Source organism: Pelobates fuscus, chromosome 1 (assembly GCF_036172605.1).
Source record: "Pelobates fuscus isolate aPelFus1 chromosome 1, aPelFus1.pri, whole genome shotgun sequence".
Lineage (NCBI taxonomy): Eukaryota > Metazoa > Chordata > Amphibia > Anura > Pelobatidae > Pelobates > Pelobates fuscus.
Window position 1 is genome coordinate 131338915 of NC_086317.1, and position 19157 is coordinate 131358071.

General features: G+C 38.7%; 1 protein-coding gene across 1 annotated transcript in view; it reads left to right on the top strand.

The window, feature by feature from the left end:
• The window catches only part of LOC134607876 (serine/threonine-protein kinase 38), a 61347-nt gene that overhangs the window by 10654 nt on the left and 31536 nt on the right, over positions 1 to 19157 (top strand). The window contains exons 2-5 of the mRNA XM_063450458.1: positions 1278 to 1410; positions 4948 to 4999; positions 8063 to 8185; positions 10565 to 10648. Coding sequence (XP_063306528.1) covers positions 1280 to 1410; positions 4948 to 4999; positions 8063 to 8185; positions 10565 to 10648 — 390 coding nt within the window. The 5' untranslated portion in view covers positions 1278 to 1279. The remainder of the gene's footprint in view (positions 1 to 1277; positions 1411 to 4947; positions 5000 to 8062; positions 8186 to 10564; positions 10649 to 19157) is intronic.

The window sequence follows — 19157 nt, forward strand, 5'->3', positions numbered from 1 at the left end:
GTGCCCATGATAACTCTTGTCCACTGCCTTCAATGGGGATGTGAGCATCGGTACTGGACAACGGAGCAATGGAAGCAGGTTGCCTGGTCTGCTAGTCATCGCTTGATACCTGCTGCTCCCCAGTATTCACAGTTGCTAAGCTGCAGGAGGTAGAATAAATATTTTTTTCTTTGGGAATTGATTAATATATAGAGTTCCATTATACAGTGTATATTTTCTTCATTCTGTGGAGATGCATTTATGAGTGACGTGTCCAGGAAAACCTTATAGATCATGCAACTTGGGCTACATCATTTTTTTTTTTTTTTTTTTTTAAGTAAGTAAATGAAAATAATAGATTTAAAAGAAAAAAATCCACCTCAACTCAATGAATTGAGTTCAGTGATTAGTGAATGGCTATTTGTACTAAATGTAATACGACGCTTATTCGTTATGATGCCAATGTATATGTGCGTGACTCACTGTATCAAATGTGAAAGTAAAAACATGTAAAAATAAAATGCTATGTAAAAGTAAACTTAGCCTTGGTGTTATCAGCACTCGCATGCGTAGAAACCCAGGAAAGACTGTGTCAGGGAAGTGCTCAGTGAGGGAGATAGAGTACAGAGCTCCTTTTCTGGGTGACATTCACATTCTGAAGATAAATATTGTGGAAGCTTTTCTAATTTTTTTTTTATTTTTTTTTTGTGTTTGCTAATGTTTATTTCAAGGAACACTCCAAAAAACATAACCTCTACAGCTCCCTGTAGTTGTTATTGTGTTAGGAGTGCTCCTCCCAGAGTAAAGAATTAAACCTTTTAAACAAGTTTAACAACTTACCTGAGTCCCAATGGGTGACTGCTGCCACCTACCATACTTTCAGAAGCTCTTGCAACTAAAATTTGTCCTGGCCTCATACATTGACAGTGTGCTCAGCTCGACAGACGCAGCCAATGACCTACATTGCAGGGTTTGGGTCACTGAAGGAATCTGAAAACTGCATTGAGGAACTTCCAGCAACAGGGTAGCAATAGGTGGCAGCAAGGGCCAGGCAAGTTGTCAACTGGGCACTCTGTAAATGGATACCACGAACAGTTTGAGGGCTCAGATTAGCAATCCCTGTCATAGGATTTAGAAAAGCACATTGTCGGTCAGAAAAAATAACCGATCATCTGAAAATAAGAGTATAGGTCAGTAGATAACCATTTGTGATTGTTTTGTGTTTAAACAAAGACCTACTCATTTTTTTTTTATTTTTTTTTTGTGAATGATTATTTTATTTATTTTTGTCTTTGCAGCAATGGCAATGACTGAACAGACCCCATGCTTCCCTATGAGCAATCACACAAAGGAGCGAGTCACCATGACTAAAATGACATTGGAAAACTTCTACAGTAACCTCATCACCCAACACGAAGAACGGGAACTAAGGTACACACAATTGCCATTATTATTTTTATAGCGCCATCAGATTCCGTAGCGCTGTAAAATGGGTGGACTAACAGACATGTAATTGTAACCAGACAACTGGACGTACAAGAACAGAGAGGTAGAGGGCCCTGCTCAATGAGCTCCCACTCTAGAGGGAGTGGGGTATAGTGACACAAAGGGTAAAAGTAGGGGTACGAAGTAGGTTGTTAGAAAAGTATTCACTGAGGGCTTAGTAGGTAATTTTTGACCGTTGCAGGTGAGGAGTCATGGGGGGTGGGGGATAAAAGCCTGCTAACAGTTTAATTGATATGCTTTCTTGAAGAAGTGAGTTTTTGAGTGGAGACTGGGCGAAAGACAGAGAAGGGAAGGGAGTTCCACAGAAGAGGTGCAGCCCTGGAGATATTGTGGAGGCGAGCATTAGAGGTGGGAGTATGGACAGAGGATATACGTAGGTCTTTGGCAGAGCGCAGGGGCCTCGACGGGACATACTTGTGTATTAGAGAGGATAGGAGGTTGGAGCAGCATTATGTAGGGACTTGTAAGCAAGCACCACAATCTTAAATTGAGCCCTATATCTAACTGGAAGCCAATGCAGGGACTGAGAGCGGGGAGGCGTGGAAGGTGCAAGCGGACAGGAAAATGAGCCTCGCCGCCGCATTCATTATAGATTGCAGCGGTGCAATCTGGGAACACGTAAGACCACTGAGAAGGTTATTGCAGTAGTCAAGGCGAGAGAGAACAAGAGCATGGACCAGCACCTTAGCTGCATCCGGGGTTAAATGCGCGCTATGTTTTTGAGATGGAAGCGAAAGAATTTGGCGATTGATTGGGGTAAAAGAGAGGTTGGAGTCAAATAGAACACCCAGGCTGTGAGGTAGAGGTGATGGTAGTGCCGTTGACTTGGAGGGAGACACACGGGAGTAGCAACACTTGAGGGAGGAAAGACCAGAAGTTCTGTTTTGGACTGGTTGAATTTAAGGAAGTTAGGAGCCATCCAGTTGGAAATCGAAGACTGGTGACTGATTGTTTGTAGAATTGGACTTGAATGCCTAGAATGAGTCTCACCTCTCCTGTTTTATGTGATGTTATGACCTACTTATTAAAATGTTTGTGAATACAACTGTATCATATGGGGGGCTTGCAGTTGTATGCTTCTTTAAGATCTTATTCCTCTGTTTTTAGGAATGTTCCACCTTTTCCTTATGCATAAGTACTTGCTATATACACATGGCATGTTGCTCAATGAATGATGTTGTAGTCCTTTTGTTCATTGTAAAAATGTACCATGTACACTTACAACAAATTAATATAGCTAGATAATGTTATATTAGTGGTAGACAAAGACCATGTGGATAATGTCAGATTCTACTGTAACATAATGTTCCCTAGCCAGCCATCAAACGACTGGAAGGCCTGCCTCTATTGTATCCTGTGCACTAAATATTCAATGCAGTTTCTTTTGTCTCACTGTGTTTTTGTGTCTATATGTTAACGAAGAGATCTGCAAATGACAGACCGGTCTGTTTTCTAGTTAAGAGTCATAAATGCAAAATACAAATATTGACATGCATATCGACTATGGCAGGGAGTGTGTTATTAAACAGAGGCTGGCTTTTAAAATTCTAATACTGTATGTTAAAAAAAAAATAAAATAAAGTTAAAGCTATAGAATTGGCGTTAAAGCCCCACTTTCTAATCAAATGTCTCTTTTCATGCACATTTTGTCTTCACATTTCTGCCATGATTTGGCTAGATGCAGCCCTAGCTGTGAGTTTTCTGCTACTCTTTCATAATGGGCATGGCATGAATGTGTTCTAAACATTAATGTTTTCACTGGATGGGGAAGGAATGTGCTGACGTCATTAAGAGCTATAAGCAGAATACAAAGCCGCTTTCAAAATCCTTCTGCAGTAGTGAGCCCTTTTAGCACCTTGAGCGTGTGTAGTAAATTCAGCAATTAATATGCAAAGATCCTTCATTACTTTAATGGCTCTTTACTTTGTTGTAGATAACAATTAAGTGTGTGTGTGATTCTAATACAGTGGTTCCCAAACCAGTCCTCATGGCCCACCAAAAATCCAGGATTTATGTATACCCTGTTTTATTCCTATGGAGATACTGACAAAACCTGGACTGTTGGTGGGTCTTGACGGTGTTTAGTACATTGCTGCTCAACAGTAAATGGTACATATTGGAGGCATGCAACAGATAGGTTTTATGAATTCTTTGTATTGGAAAGTGTAGAGTTTTACACATTTTCTCCTTGCTAGCTGTTCCGGGCAGTTTGTTAGTACATGCTAGAGAATGCTAGAGAATTCAAACCTCTGTAGCCCTGCAAATATATATAGGCAAAGTGTAATATGCAGAGATACATAGAATTTATTTTTATCTGGTCTTTTGGATCAGAATCCAGCATTGATTTAAAAAAAGTTGTTTAAAACCGTATTCCGTAGCATTTTTTTATTTTCTCTATTTAATTATGTGCATGTTGTTTTGGTGCGCCACCCAGGAAATGTATCCTACATAATGAAGCGGACTCTCCGCTGCCAGGAAAACAAACCGTTTTCCTGGCACTGCAGGTCCCCTCTCCCTCCCACCCCCCATCCCATGTCGCTGAAGAGGTTAAAACCCCTTCAGTGACTTACCTGTATGCAGCGCTGATGTCCCTCGGCGCTGGGTCAGGGTCCTATTGAGCAAGCGCGGGGAGAGACCTATTGAGCAAGCGCGGGCCGGGGGGGACCTAATGTGCATGTGCGGCAATGCCGCGCACGCGCATTAGACCTCCTCATAGGAAAGCATTGAATAATGCTTTTAATGCTTTCCTATGGGGATCTCAGCGACGCTGGTGGTCCTCACATAGCGTGAGGACGTCCAGCGACGTTATAGCACACTTTCTGTGTTCTATGAACACTGAAGTGTCCTCTAGTGGCTATCGAGTAGGCAGCCACTAGAGGAGGGCTTAACCCTGCAAGGTTAATATTGCAGTTTATGAAAACTGCAATAATTACACTTGTAGGGTTAAGGGTAGTGGGAGTTGGCACCCAGACCACTCCAATGGGCAGAGTGTCCCTTTAACTCTGCAACTTAAAACATGGCTGTTTTCTTTTGTTTTTTTTTAGAATCAGCAATGTTTGTGTTGAAGAGTTAAACAACTCTGGTGTCTTTCTTCCAGCCACTAATGGTGCTTCCTGTGCAACAACCAAGTGAAACTTGGCCATGTGACATTTGCCATCAATGAGGACGTTGGACATCAAATGCAACTCATAGGAAAGCTCTGAATTCAATGCTTTCCAATGAGAAGTTGCTTGCCTTGCATGCACAACCTATCCACAATGCCCCTCTATTAGGAGCATTGAATTGGATGATTGGTGTAGAAGTGACGCCTCCTGAGGTGGTAATAAAAGGCGGTGCAGCACTGAGGGTGTCTCAATATTTTCCATTATTTCAATTTTTTTTTATTGTGATGATGGTTCCCTCCCCACCAATTATCTGTACATCTCCATAACTGATATTAATTTATTTATTTATTTTTTTTAGGCAGAAGAGGCTAGAAAAAGTAATGGAAGAGGAAGGCTTACGAGATGAAGAGGTAATAGAATGATATACTCACAATATTGTATCACATTAATTAAATATAAGCATCCTTGTATTAAGGAACATCTTTTACTTAGTTCTGATAACATCAGTGTCCAAAAGATGCATTGACTTGCAAGAGCTACTTTTTTTTTCTTCTATGTTTGTTAAAGAAAATGACACAAATTACCACAATGTTGTAATATATAGGCTAAACTCTGGTCTACATTTTGTAATCGTGTGTCAGTATTTCTATTTATTAGAAATGCATATCTTTAAAAATCAGAAGAATGCAATTGTGAAAGTGGCTCTCTCACGACAAACTTATCTTTCTCCAATTGCTTCCTCTTCTTTCTCTCTCCAAATCTGTTCTTCTTTTATCATTTTCTTGTGAAATGCGTAACTCAAATTAGGAATTGTCTTATATATTGCAAGCACCACTTCCTTTGTCAAGATTTGTCAAGTCCCATTTTCTCACAATTCCACCTCTTCATCAATTCCATCCTCTGTCCTCTCTAATCTTGGTATCCATCTCCCCCCTTTTTATTTTATTTATTTATTTTTTTTATTGCACATGCCCACTTTCTATTACCTTGGGCATGCGCAAGATCAGAAATAAGGGGGAAGGAAGGGCAGAAGAATGCAGTGACCACACCTCACTGCCAGGCTTCTGCAGATGGCACCGGATAGGATCGGAGCCCAGTCATTTAAGAGCTTTTCCAAGCTATCTTGCCACATTGTGGGGTATGGTAGGATATATAGGTTTTGGGGAAACGATAAAAAAGAAAACAAAAAAAAAAAACAGTTGCATATGATTAAGCCTCTTTAAGTTAATTTAAAAAAAAAAATGTGATGGTAACCAAGGTAACAAAGGTAGCTCTGCCTTTTTCCAAGTGGTGAGAAATTACTATGGCCAAATAGTCCCTAATATTAAAAATAAAACAAAAACGGTAGAACAGATTAGGAGTGAGCAAGAGTAATATATTTAAGTTAAAGGGACACTATAGTCACCAGAACCACTACAGCTTAATGTAATGGTTCTGGAGTCTATTGTATGTCCCTGCAGTCTTGGCACTGGTAAACGCTGCCTTTTTATAGAAAAGGCAGTGTTTACATTGCTGCTTAGTAACACATCTGGGGACAATCACTCAGACGGCCAATAGAGGTCCTACCTACGTTCAGCGTCTCCATTCAATGCATGAGGAGATGCTGATTGTAGCGGAGTAGAGGTATTATCCAAGGTATCTCCGCTGGTAGACAGGAAAGGCAATCCAAACAGGTACAAGACAGGTAGTGTAGTTACAATCCCTTCCCTCCAAGAACTAGACGACAAATAGCTTGGAGGTCAACTGAGGTTTTAATCACACACTTCCAGTATTTATGGGATTTCCCATGCAAGGGGTTTCCCTACAGACAATTCAGGGGTTATACAATAGGGGACTACATGGGAAACTGAACAATCTGGATATTTCTCCCAGCAGCCCCTGCTGCACACGAGGGTTACTCCCACTAGAATATACAGTTAAGTGGACTATCCCTCGGTGCAGCAGGACATATAATTTACATTAAAATGCATAACTTTTATAATATTCGTTTGATTTATACGAATGGACGTTCGGTAGAAAGCTGGGGTCTGAGCGCACAATTCGTGAAAGTACCGCTCAGATCCCAGCATAAATAACTGAACGCCGCACGAAACCAACATTACATTCAAGTTACATTTAAACTACCGAATAACTGCAGGGAACCACTTTACCGAAGGACCGGGGCTCCCCAACGGCTTGGAAGTCAAGCAGTATTCGTGCCGCCGAATAGCCGATTTTAGTTCCAGGCGCTCGACGACCAAATACCGCTGGGCTAACAAAGGATCCAAGATGGCCGACCGCCGCGTGGTCGGTAGCTGAACGACGGCCACCCTGAATCCTCTTAATTTACCGATTGCAACAATGTTGCAATCCTTAATGAGAGCCACACGACTTCCTGAGGGTGGTCTCCATTCGGCAGTTTGTTCATTTCACGAACAGAGATGGAATTCACTGTTCGTGGAACGATTACATGAATGCCGACGGGTTTTTATGCCGCCCGCATGCGAACGCCATAGACCTGTAACACATTTTACACACGCATACCCTTGGTTCTTAAAGTGGTACATACATATTAAAGAAAATACAGTTTTAAAGTGGCTGCTGCTGCCACACTGATTGGTGCAGAGTTTTACCACAAAGCATTGGGGTCGCAATCAGCAAGCATATCTCCACTACATGCCAATAAAAAAATCAATCTGTGTGGGACATATAGTCTGTTTTTGAACAAATATGTCTCTTATCACCTCCAAACCCTTGAAGAAGTCAACATTGACGAAACGCGTTGGATTGAGTATTGAAAAGGACTTTTATTTATTATTTTTTTACTTTACCATTGTATTATTTATATATATATATATATATATATATTTTTTTTTTTTTTTTAGCACTTTATGTGGTGTGATCAGCCATTGTTCCACCTTCAGCATAGATCCATCTTGTCATCTTGGTCCACTTGTTAGTGGAGATATGCTTGCTGATTGCAACCTGAATGTAAGTGCAATCAGTGCAATAAATTTATAACATTTTAAACACTACTATTCTATGTATATTTCTCTTTGTATCCATTGAGAATCTCATATTTGAAGAAAATGTTCGTTCCTACAAACAGACACCCTTAAAGGGAGATAAGCGCAGACCATCAATACCTTTTTGTAAGTTCTCTACCTCCTGGATATTACTATTCTTTTCATACATACTTCACCATATATTATTTATTATCCTTTAGATCTGTTCAAGATCACGTCCTGTTATACAGGTTGTATCCTCTATTCTATAAGTTGCTACTATATGTGCTATTGCACCTTTTTAGCTTATGTTGCTTTTTAAGCCATATTAGCTAATATGCTTCTTTACTGTATTTATTGCTGAGTGAGTGAGGCACACTCTTGGTGATAGCACATTTTATACTTTGGGGTTACGCTATAGTACATTTTCATATATTACCTTAATAATATATAAGAAATCCATTTTTAATTTTATTTATTTTTTGGTAGAAAAAAATGCGAAGGTCAGCACATGCACGAAAAGAGACTGAATTTCTACGACTCAAAAGAACGAGGCTAGGACTGGAGGATTTTGAGTCTCTTAAAGTGATTGGCAGAGGAGCTTTTGGAGAGGTATGGTAGCATGCATGCGTTAATGCTCATGTTGTGTGAACTACTTGCTCACAGGCCATGTGAACATATGGCTGGGATTCTTTACAAGCTAATAAGCATATACCACTTGGTCACTTTTGTTAAAGTGTAGTAACCTTCATAAATGATGCTGTGTGTTTGGAGTAAGTTACAAAGTTATATTCGTTAAAAAGAGACTGAAGTTAATCAAGTTGAACCTTAAGTAAGAGTATATGTAAAATACACTTGCTCATTCATGCTGAAATGGTTATAGAGCTTTGCTGTTTTAATTAGTGTCACTTCAAGCAATATGACAATTTCAGCGGTTTGAAATCGTTACGGTTCCTCAAGTCTATGTGCAGAGTCTCACTTTAAAACACACTGTTGCATTAACGCCACTTCCGGAAGTGTCAGGCTGGCTAATGTTATTTCTGATTGCATTTGTTGGCTGAAAGCGATGAGCTGATGGTCTTCATGAATGTAGACTGGATCAGCTTCTACAGCTTTGCAGAAGCCCTAAGAGCATATTCTGGTTAGGCAGTAGCCTCAGGGACCCCGGGAAGGGGGCAATATGTTTAGCAACATTACAGGTGGCTGCGCCAGAGTACTCCTGGCATCATAACCACTAATGCGGCTTGGAGTAACACTTTAATATTAATCTCTACATTGCTGTTATTTTATGCATGCATATAAGCTGGGGAATTGCTAAAGTTCTCTCGGCCCGAGTATCCCTTGAAGTCAATGTGGGCTCAGTGGTGCCAAATTAATGATCATAAGTGAATCCTTTTCATAATTTTACTGATGCAAGCAGTCATTAAAATTCACATTTCATGTTTTATTTAGTGAATTTTAAAGGGATAGTTGTATACATTTATATATGAAAGTTACGTGGTGACTTCTAATATGATTAATAAAGGGAGTCGGTAAATGTACAGATGAGCAGATATTTAGCATTTTTATTACATCTATTACTTCAAGCTCTAGCTGCGTACTAGCCTCACAGAGGTGCAGACACGTATGCATGTGCCTTGGCATCCTTTGCTAGAGAGCTTTTGACTTGGGGCATAGTGCTAAGCATGTATAATAAGAGGGAGAATCTGCACTCAACAAAAGAGTTATTATATCGGGGGCACTAACATTGGTTTATAACTTGCAAAAAGCACTTTTTTTTTTTTTTTGGGGTCTATGTAAAAGGAAAATGTAAAGAATATGAATAAATCAGTGTGTATGTATATATGCCACTCAGCATGGATTCTCTCAATATACAGGATTAGTTGATTTTGTGCAGACTGATTGGGATCAGATATCTTTAAGTCTAGCACCTTTTTATTGCAGTTTTTTATTATTTGTTTCTTGCACTGTACTGGTGGCTTGCTGTTATCTGTACTATCTTTGTGAAAGAGTGCAAGAAAATAATTTCTAAACTGTAGAAACCATCTATCACATATAGAAAGCAGACTGTCAAAGTGATTTATTCCAAAATATGCACATTTTTTCTTTAATGGATTCACATTTGATAATCGATTATGTAACTTGTTTGTCCGCATTCTAAATTTTAAGTATTTTCTTTCTTTGATTTAACTCATGCAGTTTGAATACTTAAGCACATAAAGAAAAATAAAGTTAAATAAAATAATTTTCAATGTTATTTTACTCAACTTAGAAACACTGTTGTAGCGCAAAAGTGATAAATGGATGATGTGAAAACCCTTAACAAACCCAAAACATTTTTTACCATGTAATGCCAATTATTAAACCAGTGGCTGGTGCTTCACACAAGATACATGCAAAAGTAATTGTAAAGCCCTGCTAAATAATTTCAATGTATAGTAAATACGAACAATAATAGGTCAGGGAAGCCATTGCTTTAATTTTCATACAATACATATTACGCATAGAGTGCCAGTTTGGAACGATGGCAAACTGCGCAAATCTGAACCTCCCATGCAAAATATCTGTGAATATTACTTTTGGTCGCGTTTGCCAAATGAATGTCCCTTTAAAGAGTTGTTGCTAAAAGTTTCCAATTTTTATGGTATTTTGTTTGCTTGTGCACATATGGTACCATGGAAGCAATGACCAGATGCCTGTGCACTTATGGCAATTTTCTATGTTCCCAAACACACGTGAGCATGCCTGGGGCATCATAGGGTGATGCCAGGTAAGTGCATTTTTTTTGCTTGCCTTGGTTACACTACTAACCCTAGTAAGCGATTTGGTAACATTAACTAGGGTGAAGAAATTAGAAACTGCAAAGAAATGACCGGTAACGTTTAAACCTCAGAAATGTTGTGAATTGCTCAATCTGTTTCATGTCTGTTAATGGCCTGCAGTCTACTTCCTTACACGTAATGGTTCCTTTATCTCCTTTCTTTATTGTAGGTCAGACTGGTTCAAAAGAAAGACACTGGACATGTATATGCAATGAAAATATTACGTAAATCGGACATGCTGGAAAAAGAACAGGTAATCTGTCCGTCTAGGTGATACTGATTCTCCCTCTTAGTTACAGTTTTTTATATCTTCAGCTTCTGTAACAGAAACAGCAATTGAGCAACTGCACATGTTTAAATTATAGTGGGAATTTTACTTTTGTGTCCTACAGACTGGCGTAGTTAAACCTCCCATCCATACAGCAGAGCAAAAAGGTGTCTGGGAAAACGCATGTTATTCAAAGCAGACTTTTATTAGAAGTGCCAATATTTTGGCTCTACATTTGAGCCTATTTCAAGCCATAACATTCTCACTGTACCAGTGGCTTGAGGGAGGCTCAAATGTATAGCTGAAACTTTGCTGTTCCATTCTTTGCTCAGCTTCTGTTAAACATGAAAATATTCTGTAAAGCTACTTTTTATGGTCTTTGTTTAGATATAGCATTTTCATTGTTAGTCTTGTATTTAATTATAAATTATTTATTAGCCAATATTAAAATGATCAGTTAAATGTAACTGACAGTATCTAGTCTGCCATACCTCTCAAGTGTCATTATTTTGGTGCCACACTACTAAAATTAAATTTATTTTACTTTGTCAATCTGAAATGTTGGGTAGCGTGGTCATCCTTTTTAGTAGACACGGAATGTAGCTGACTGTTGGCTTGATATTTTGTGTGAAATTTCTATTAGTTATATACACATAGGTTTCTTAATGATATACCAAATGGGTGAGATAGAAAGGTAAAAAAATAAATCATTATTACAATTCATTAGAACGCAGGGTGAAAAATAAAAAATGCGCAAATATATGCTGTTCAGCAGGTTCTGTTACTTTCTGGTTTGGTAAGCTCAGTGACCCTAAACTCAAGTGGCCGCAATTGCACACATCACCTGCCTTGGAAGGTCTGTGAATGGTCAGTGTTAGAAAGGGAAGGTTTTCAAAGGCTGCAGAAGAGAGATCGGCAGGTTTTGCAGACAGTCTTTAGATTTGCCCTCAATGAAAAGATGCATAATTCAATAGATTCCATTTGGTGTATATCTACCAAACAGTGATTTTTATTTATTTTATATTCGGCTAGTGGAGTTTCCATTTAAGCATTTGAATGCCATTTTCCCTAGTAAATGATTAAAAAGATACGCCTGTTTTTTTCATTGTGGATATAATTTTTTTTCTAAGTTCAGTATAATTACTAAATCATTCATTTATTTCTATAGTGCCAGTAGATCCTGACACACTGATAGAGAAGGTTTGTAGAGCCTGTTTACAATCTGAAAGTGAGTTTTTAACGTGCCCTTTCTTGCGAACTTGTTTATCAGCTTAGTTTAATTCAGATCACGGCAAGCTACAAGTTCTGCAATAATGTCAAGAAAAAATTATTTATCTGATAGAAACACCCCCTACAGCACAGCTACAGATTTGTTGTTGCTATATGTGCAAACTCAGGACTAGATTATTCTGGGACATCATGGGTGTAGAAATGTAAAAGAAAACCAGTATAAAAAAAAAAAAAAAAAAAAAAAATACTTGACCACGCTATTAAAGTGGTAACCAAACCTACTTGCCCTGACACACAAAATAAATTTAAAGGAACACTATAGTCACCCAGACCACTTTATCTCAATTACTGAGTGTTTAGCATCAATGTTTCAGCTCATTAGATATGCTTTCTTAAAGGGACACTATAGTCACCTGAACAACTTCAGCTTTATGAGGTTGTTCAGGTGAGAACTATAGTTCCCTGCAGCCTTTCTCATGTAAACACTGTATTTTCTGAGAAAATACAGTGTTTACATTGAAAGCTAGGAACACCTCCAGTTGCAGTCACTCAGAGTGAACCAGAGGGACTTCTGAGTTGATGGAGGCATGATATGCCTCCATCCACTCAGATCTGCTGTCAGCAGAGCACAGGGCAGCACTGTGCACAGCATCCTGTGATTCAGTAACTCCTCCCACTGCATGCAGACATTGAACTTTCCTCATAGAGATTCATTGATTCAATTCATCTCTATGATGAGATGCTGATTGGCCAGGGCTGTGTTTGAATGCTGGCTTTGCCCCTGATCTGCCTCTTTGTCAGTCTCAGTCAATCCTATGGGGAAGCACTGTGATCGGATCAGGCTCACATGTCAGCAGACTGCTTGTTTTTCCTGAGTCTAACAGCATGCAGATTTACAGCTTCTGGCTTGAATACAGTAAGATTTTTTACTATATTTATGGAGGCATGAGGGGCCCAGGGGGGCTAGATGGTTGTGTTAACTCTATAGGGTCAGGAATACATGTAGTTGCACTGATGACCATAGTGTCCCTTTAAGCTAGGAAAAGCTCAATAGGAATAAAGCTTCCGTGCCAATTTTATTGTGTGCCCGATCATCTGTTTATTTTTACCCCATTTTAAAAGTAATACTTTTGCTGCAAATGCCAAGGCTTTCCAGCTTCTACTGTGCTGCCTGCTGTTCTCTCGGGCAGTCCTGTCCCTTCTGTTATTTTCATTGGGAATAAATAGGATGTGTAGTTTAGTTGACTTATTTCTAATTAAAAACACGCACGCGTGCCACCTGGTAGTTTTTATTAACTGTCAAGTATGTCCATTTGTGTGTTTCATGAATGTAATTGAAATTGCTGTCCATTCTTTCTCTAGCTGCTCCTCATCATTCTCCGGGAAATGTTAGTTAAATGGGTGGAGATGAGGTACATCTGCTCCCTCAAACCAAACAAAACCACGAAAATATTTAAAATAAAAAATTGTGTTTCGTGGGAAGAGATGTATTCTTGCACTTGGGCTCCTTGGTGTGTGACCTTTTAAGTTATAAGTCCATGGATAAATTTTATAGAGCATGTGTATGTTTGTGAATTGACAAAGTGTCATTTGGCATTAAATTCACATTTCCTCTTTCACCATGAGTTGGGCTTCTGTGTGAAGTGTACAGTGTGTGCAGTAATGTTTTGGGAGCTTACTGATGAAAAGGAAGTGGTAAGATGGGTGTAACCGCCTAACATATGTCTTCTCATTGAATGTTTCACAACACAAACTGTTCTCTTCCAAGACAAAACAGGAGATATAATCACCCCTTAGACGGAAATTACATTATAATGTTCAATCTACGTCCCCTTGCTTCTGTATACTGGAGTTTGAAGATAGATTTATTTTTTAAATCAAAGAAACTTCATTTTGAGAAAGCAGCATATTTTGAGGGGGGATTGGAGGGGAACTTCCACTTCAGGGGATTTTACACCATTGAATAAAGTACCTATTATTTCAGGTTATTTTTTCTCATTTGGTGCTCTGATTTTCTTTTACATTTATATAAAAGGTTTAGCCAATTATGGTACATTCTAATGCATTTCTGACAAGGCAAACATTGCAAGTGACAAGGAAAACTAGAAATATTGTTTGAATTCTCCTTTTCTCTGTAAACGGACTGCCAGGTGCAAAGCACAGATCTTATAATATTGACAGTGATATAAGATGGGAGACACCCAGTTACAGGATAAAGGTGTGGATATCTACACTGAACAAAACTATAAAAGCAACACTTGTTTTTGTCCCCATTTTTCATGAGCTGAACTCAAACATCTAAGACTTTTTCTATGTACACAAAAGGCCCATTTCTCTCAAATATTTTTCACAAGTCTGTCTAAATCTGTGTTAGTGAGCACTTCTCCTTTGCCGAATTAATCCATCCACCTCACAGGTGTGGCATATCAAGATGCTGATATTGCACAGCTGTGCCTTAGGCAGGCCACAATAAAAGGCCACTCTAAAATGTGCAGCTGTGAGGTGGATGGACTATCTCAGCAAAGGAGACGTGCTCGCTAACGCAGATTTAGACAGACTTGTGAACAATATTTGAGAAATAGGCCTTTTGTGTACATAGAAAAAGTGGGGGCAAAAACTAGTGTTGCGTTTATAATTTTATTCAGTGTACATTTAGTTTTTAGAGGTTTTTAAAATAAATACATATTTCAAATAGGGATGAGGAAAGATACTTGAAGAATTTTTTTTTTTTCCTCTGAAGTGAGTTCATCTTTAAAGCTAACGTTAGGTCACCCCTGCCTGGAATATAATGTTTGTATTACTACGATCTATATATATATTATAACTTGCACAGCCATTTCATATTCTAGACAAGCAAAATATTGGATTATTCCTATGTAACATCAACTGCAAATGTTAGAATACAGTAGCTATATGAGATTATTTGATACACTTGAAATTGCAAGAATGGAACTAAATAGGATAAAAATATTACACAATTAAAAAAAAAGCGAACCTGGAGATTTTCTTTTCCATGTAGCTAATTTGGGCTAAAATAAGGAGTTTCCTAGACCACCTTTTCCTGAATTGCTAAATAACCCCAGTTATTTTGTACTTATGTTTCTTAAATTACAATTCACAGACCAATATACAAACAAATTCAAATAATTATATTAACTCCTGTAATGCAAAGCAATTAAAGCCAGAGACCCAGAGTCCATGTTTCACTGGATGATGGCGAATGAGTAAAGTTTTCTTGTAATAGGGTGCAAAGCTGGATGGCAAAAAGGACAATATGTTGTATTTTCCTCTAAGCCAGGAGCAAAAGGTTTTTATTCACATTTTGCACATAATGGAGTCCGGACCATATAAGGAAATGAGTGTAAATTTGTGCTACATGTGTAGAAAATGATGTGATTAAGCTTCCATGTTATTCCCCATATAAACGGCATTGTCCATTGTAATGTTGAACAGCACCTGAGGAAGACCAGTAGCAGATGGTTGAAACGCGTGCAATTTTTTTGTTTTGTTTTATGGAAAATAAATCTTTTATATATTCTGATACTCCTGACTCCAACTTTCCACTAGAGGGTTATTTCAACAATTGGAGAACTCGCTTGAAGGGAGGAGAAAATCTGTTCTATTAAGTGACATAAAAGCTGTATATGTTTCGAGCCTACTTCTAAACGGCTCAGAAAAGTGAGTGATTTCAGATCAAAATTCCTGCTTTATTGTGAATTATATACAGATTACACTATGGTTTTGTTCTGTGTTTATATTTTTTGTATAGGCATATTTTTCTACACAATACTGAATATATTCTTCGTATAAAAGGAGGGGATATTTATTATCAGTTACCAACCATTATATTATAATACCGGTAACTACCTCCATCTTTCTGTGTGCACTTTTACCTTTTTGTGTTTTACATAATGGAGTGTAGATGTGTTCATATGGACGGTAAATGCAATGGTGTATGTGCTAAATGCTACCTAATCCCATGTCACTTGCTATGTTATACGCTGCCTCAGAGAGGAAGCAACATGTTTAACCGTTTGACTTGTTAGAGAATAGTGCTCTGTGACAATTCCAGGCCCAGATCCCTTTGCCCCCATTCCCTTACCCATCTCTTTATTTGAAATCCTTTTCTCTGTTTGTTCACCGTTCTCAATGGACCGTCTCATTCATGGTGTGTATTGGCGAGAGAGTAGTTGCACGAAGCTGTACTTTATGAAGTAATTCGCATTTTTTTCTGCGTATCTTACACTGCAGGGTATTATGTCACACATCTTTCAACATGAGCAGCTAGTAAGCTGTGCTAAACATTAATTGCTTAGGCACAGCTCCCTGCATGTTCCTGCCAGCAGTAGCATTGCTGTTGTGGTGTAGCATCTATAGTGAATTGGAAGACGTGTACCTACAAGGAAGCAATGTAATTATAGCGCTGTGTCTCTTTGAAAGCAACTTAGCAGCACAAAGGTCAGTTGTATTTAAGTTAGTAGCAGAGCGTGAAAGTGTTTTGGCGCTTTAAAAACTGGTTCGGTAATTGATATTTCTAAGCAACCTTCCATAAACTGCTTGTTCTAGGGCATAGGCCATAAAAATAGACATTTACAAAGTCAACTCCATACCTGTAAGTGATGTTTAACATTCCTTGGTGTTAAGTACTTTATCAACACAACATGCTGCTCAGAAAACAAAAAATTGGCTTTGACCACGCTCACCTCTACATAGTCACCGTATTAAATTAGAATGCAGAGAGAGATAAAGAAAAACAGGCTTACCCGCTAGGCATGGTTACTACCATTATTTTATCTTCTTCATCGCAGGTCAAAGATTTTGAGATGGCTATTTTTGTTTTTGCTATTTTTAAATATTTGTGTTTGGTTTTTTTTTGTGTTCAACGTCAGCTCACTGGACATACTCACAGATGGAAAACGAGTGCAAGAAACAGGTTTATGTAATTACACCACAGATGCAGGTGCTGATAACCTGACTACTCACTCCAGTCATTGTTTGTCTTCTGAGAATCAAATTGGCAGTAAGGATATCTTGTCTCCTGCCTAATCTTCATGTGTTTCAGTACAGTGGTTTTAAAAAGAACTCTCTGGAAAAAAAAAAAAACACACTTATTTTACATAAGTTATTTGTGTTATTAAAGGGACGCTGGAGGCACTCAGACCACTTAATCTCCACTGCTTCTTCCTCAGCATTACAAGAGGGAAATGCTCCAATTAATCTTGGCTCACGTGTATGTACCAAACTGTAAAGTGTGGCATACAAGTTATTGGAGCAGAAGGCCTATCTGAATAAGAAATCTACACCAGGGGGTACACTTACATCAGAGGTGTCAAACTGGTATCCTTAAACATTGCAGACATACTGGGTTTCCACAAGAACAGTGGATGAACATTTCTTCACAAAAATTTAAAACATTTTTGCCAATCCTTTCTGGTTCTGTAGCTGCAATCTAACAGCCTTTAGAAAATATTTTTTGACATGTCAGCATGTTATTCGTCATTGTCATGAAATTGTGGTCCCTCAATATTGTCACCTTCCATATAAGTTTGCGCAGCACCTATATCCATGTATCTGGGTCAGTCATGTAAATTATTGTAGGCAGGCAGAGCTCTAGGCAAACCGATGAGCAACTCACAAAAGGAGCTTCTTCTTGGTAGCCAATATGTTATAATATAGTTTAGCATTAAAACCCAACATCAGCGGGTATTCTATCGAATCTTAAAGGGATACTCCAGGCACCCAGACAACCTCTGCCCATTGGAGTGGTCTGGGTGCCAACTCCCACTACCCTTAACCCTGCAACTGCAATATTTACATTGCAGGGTTAAGTTCTCCTCTAGTGGCTGTCTATTAGACAGCCACTAGAGGGACTTCCGTATTCATAGAACACGAAAAGTGTTTTAAGCGACGCTGGACGTCCTCACGCCTTTTGTGCACCTCCAGCGTTGCCGAAATCCCCATAGGAAAGCATTGAATGTGCATTAGGTCTCCCCCACCGACGTCAGGAGAGTAGGCGGAGCCTGACCTGGCGCTAGACTCCGGTAAGTCACTGAATGGGTTTTAACCCCTTCAGCAATTTTTGGATTGGGGGGTGGGAGGAGAAGGGCACTACAAATGTTTTCCTCGCACTGGAGAATCCCTTTAAGGAATTATGAGATCTGCTGTGGATTTTGGGTAAACCTGATGATTAATTGTTTTGTTACCTCTATCACATTGCAGTTCCCTCCATGTTAGTCAGCACTCTTACGGTTTACAAGTCTCAATGAGCCTGAATTGTTAGTTTACCACACTGGTAAGTATAGCTGGCTATAATTTTTTACACTGTAAGGTTGGCAGAGGGTGCTATGCTGTATAGATTACCATAGTTTTTTACCCCTCAAGATTGCCTTATTTCCCATGCCATGTTTCTCTCAATGGCTGGTCCCACATCTCTGGCTGAGATCAGCAAGATCGGTGATCTCAGCCAATCCCATAGGAAAGCATTGGGAGGCTTGGGTGCATGTGCAGCAAAATGCAGCTATCCACCGATCAGATGGCCTCATAGAAATAGAATTTATTCCACTATTTCTCCTAAGTTATTCTACTATAGAGGCAGATTCACACTGCAATTAAAGCATTTACACAGTGTTTTCACAAGTGTTTTCAGCTGCACAGCTAATATATGGTTGGATGGGCAAATGGCACCCAGACTACATTAAAGGGACACTTAAGACTCCTAAACAACTTATGCTTACAGGAAATCTTTGTGTGAAAAGTGTTCTATTTTTTTTCCCCAATTTTTGAAAGTGCAGATTTCAATAGAAATGTTTTGGGTTTTTTTTGGTACTGGTTACACCCCCTGGCTGTCAATCAGACAACATGTAATGTTACTTCCTGGTTTGGTTTCCTTTTTGAGCTGAACTCAAGAGGCAGCAACCAGTGCACCTGCCTTGCAAAGACTTCCTATTGAGCTGTACTGGGAAGTCTGTGATTGGACAGCACAGAAAGTGTGTTAGATAATAACTCCAATGAAAAAGTTTTCTTTTTGGATATATCTACTAAAGATTTTTAAAAATGTTTTATTTATTTTTTGATAATTGTGTAGTGGAGTGTTTCTTTAATATGAAGTGAACTGGCTGCCCATAGTGGTGTGTTTTTTTTTTTGTTTTTTTTTAAACTCCATATGGGTTAGTTACATTTTACAATTTCTGTGTGTTATTTTTTGTATTTGCCATTATCCTGACACTACCTGTGCCTCCCTTTTTTCCATATTTGCTTAATCAAT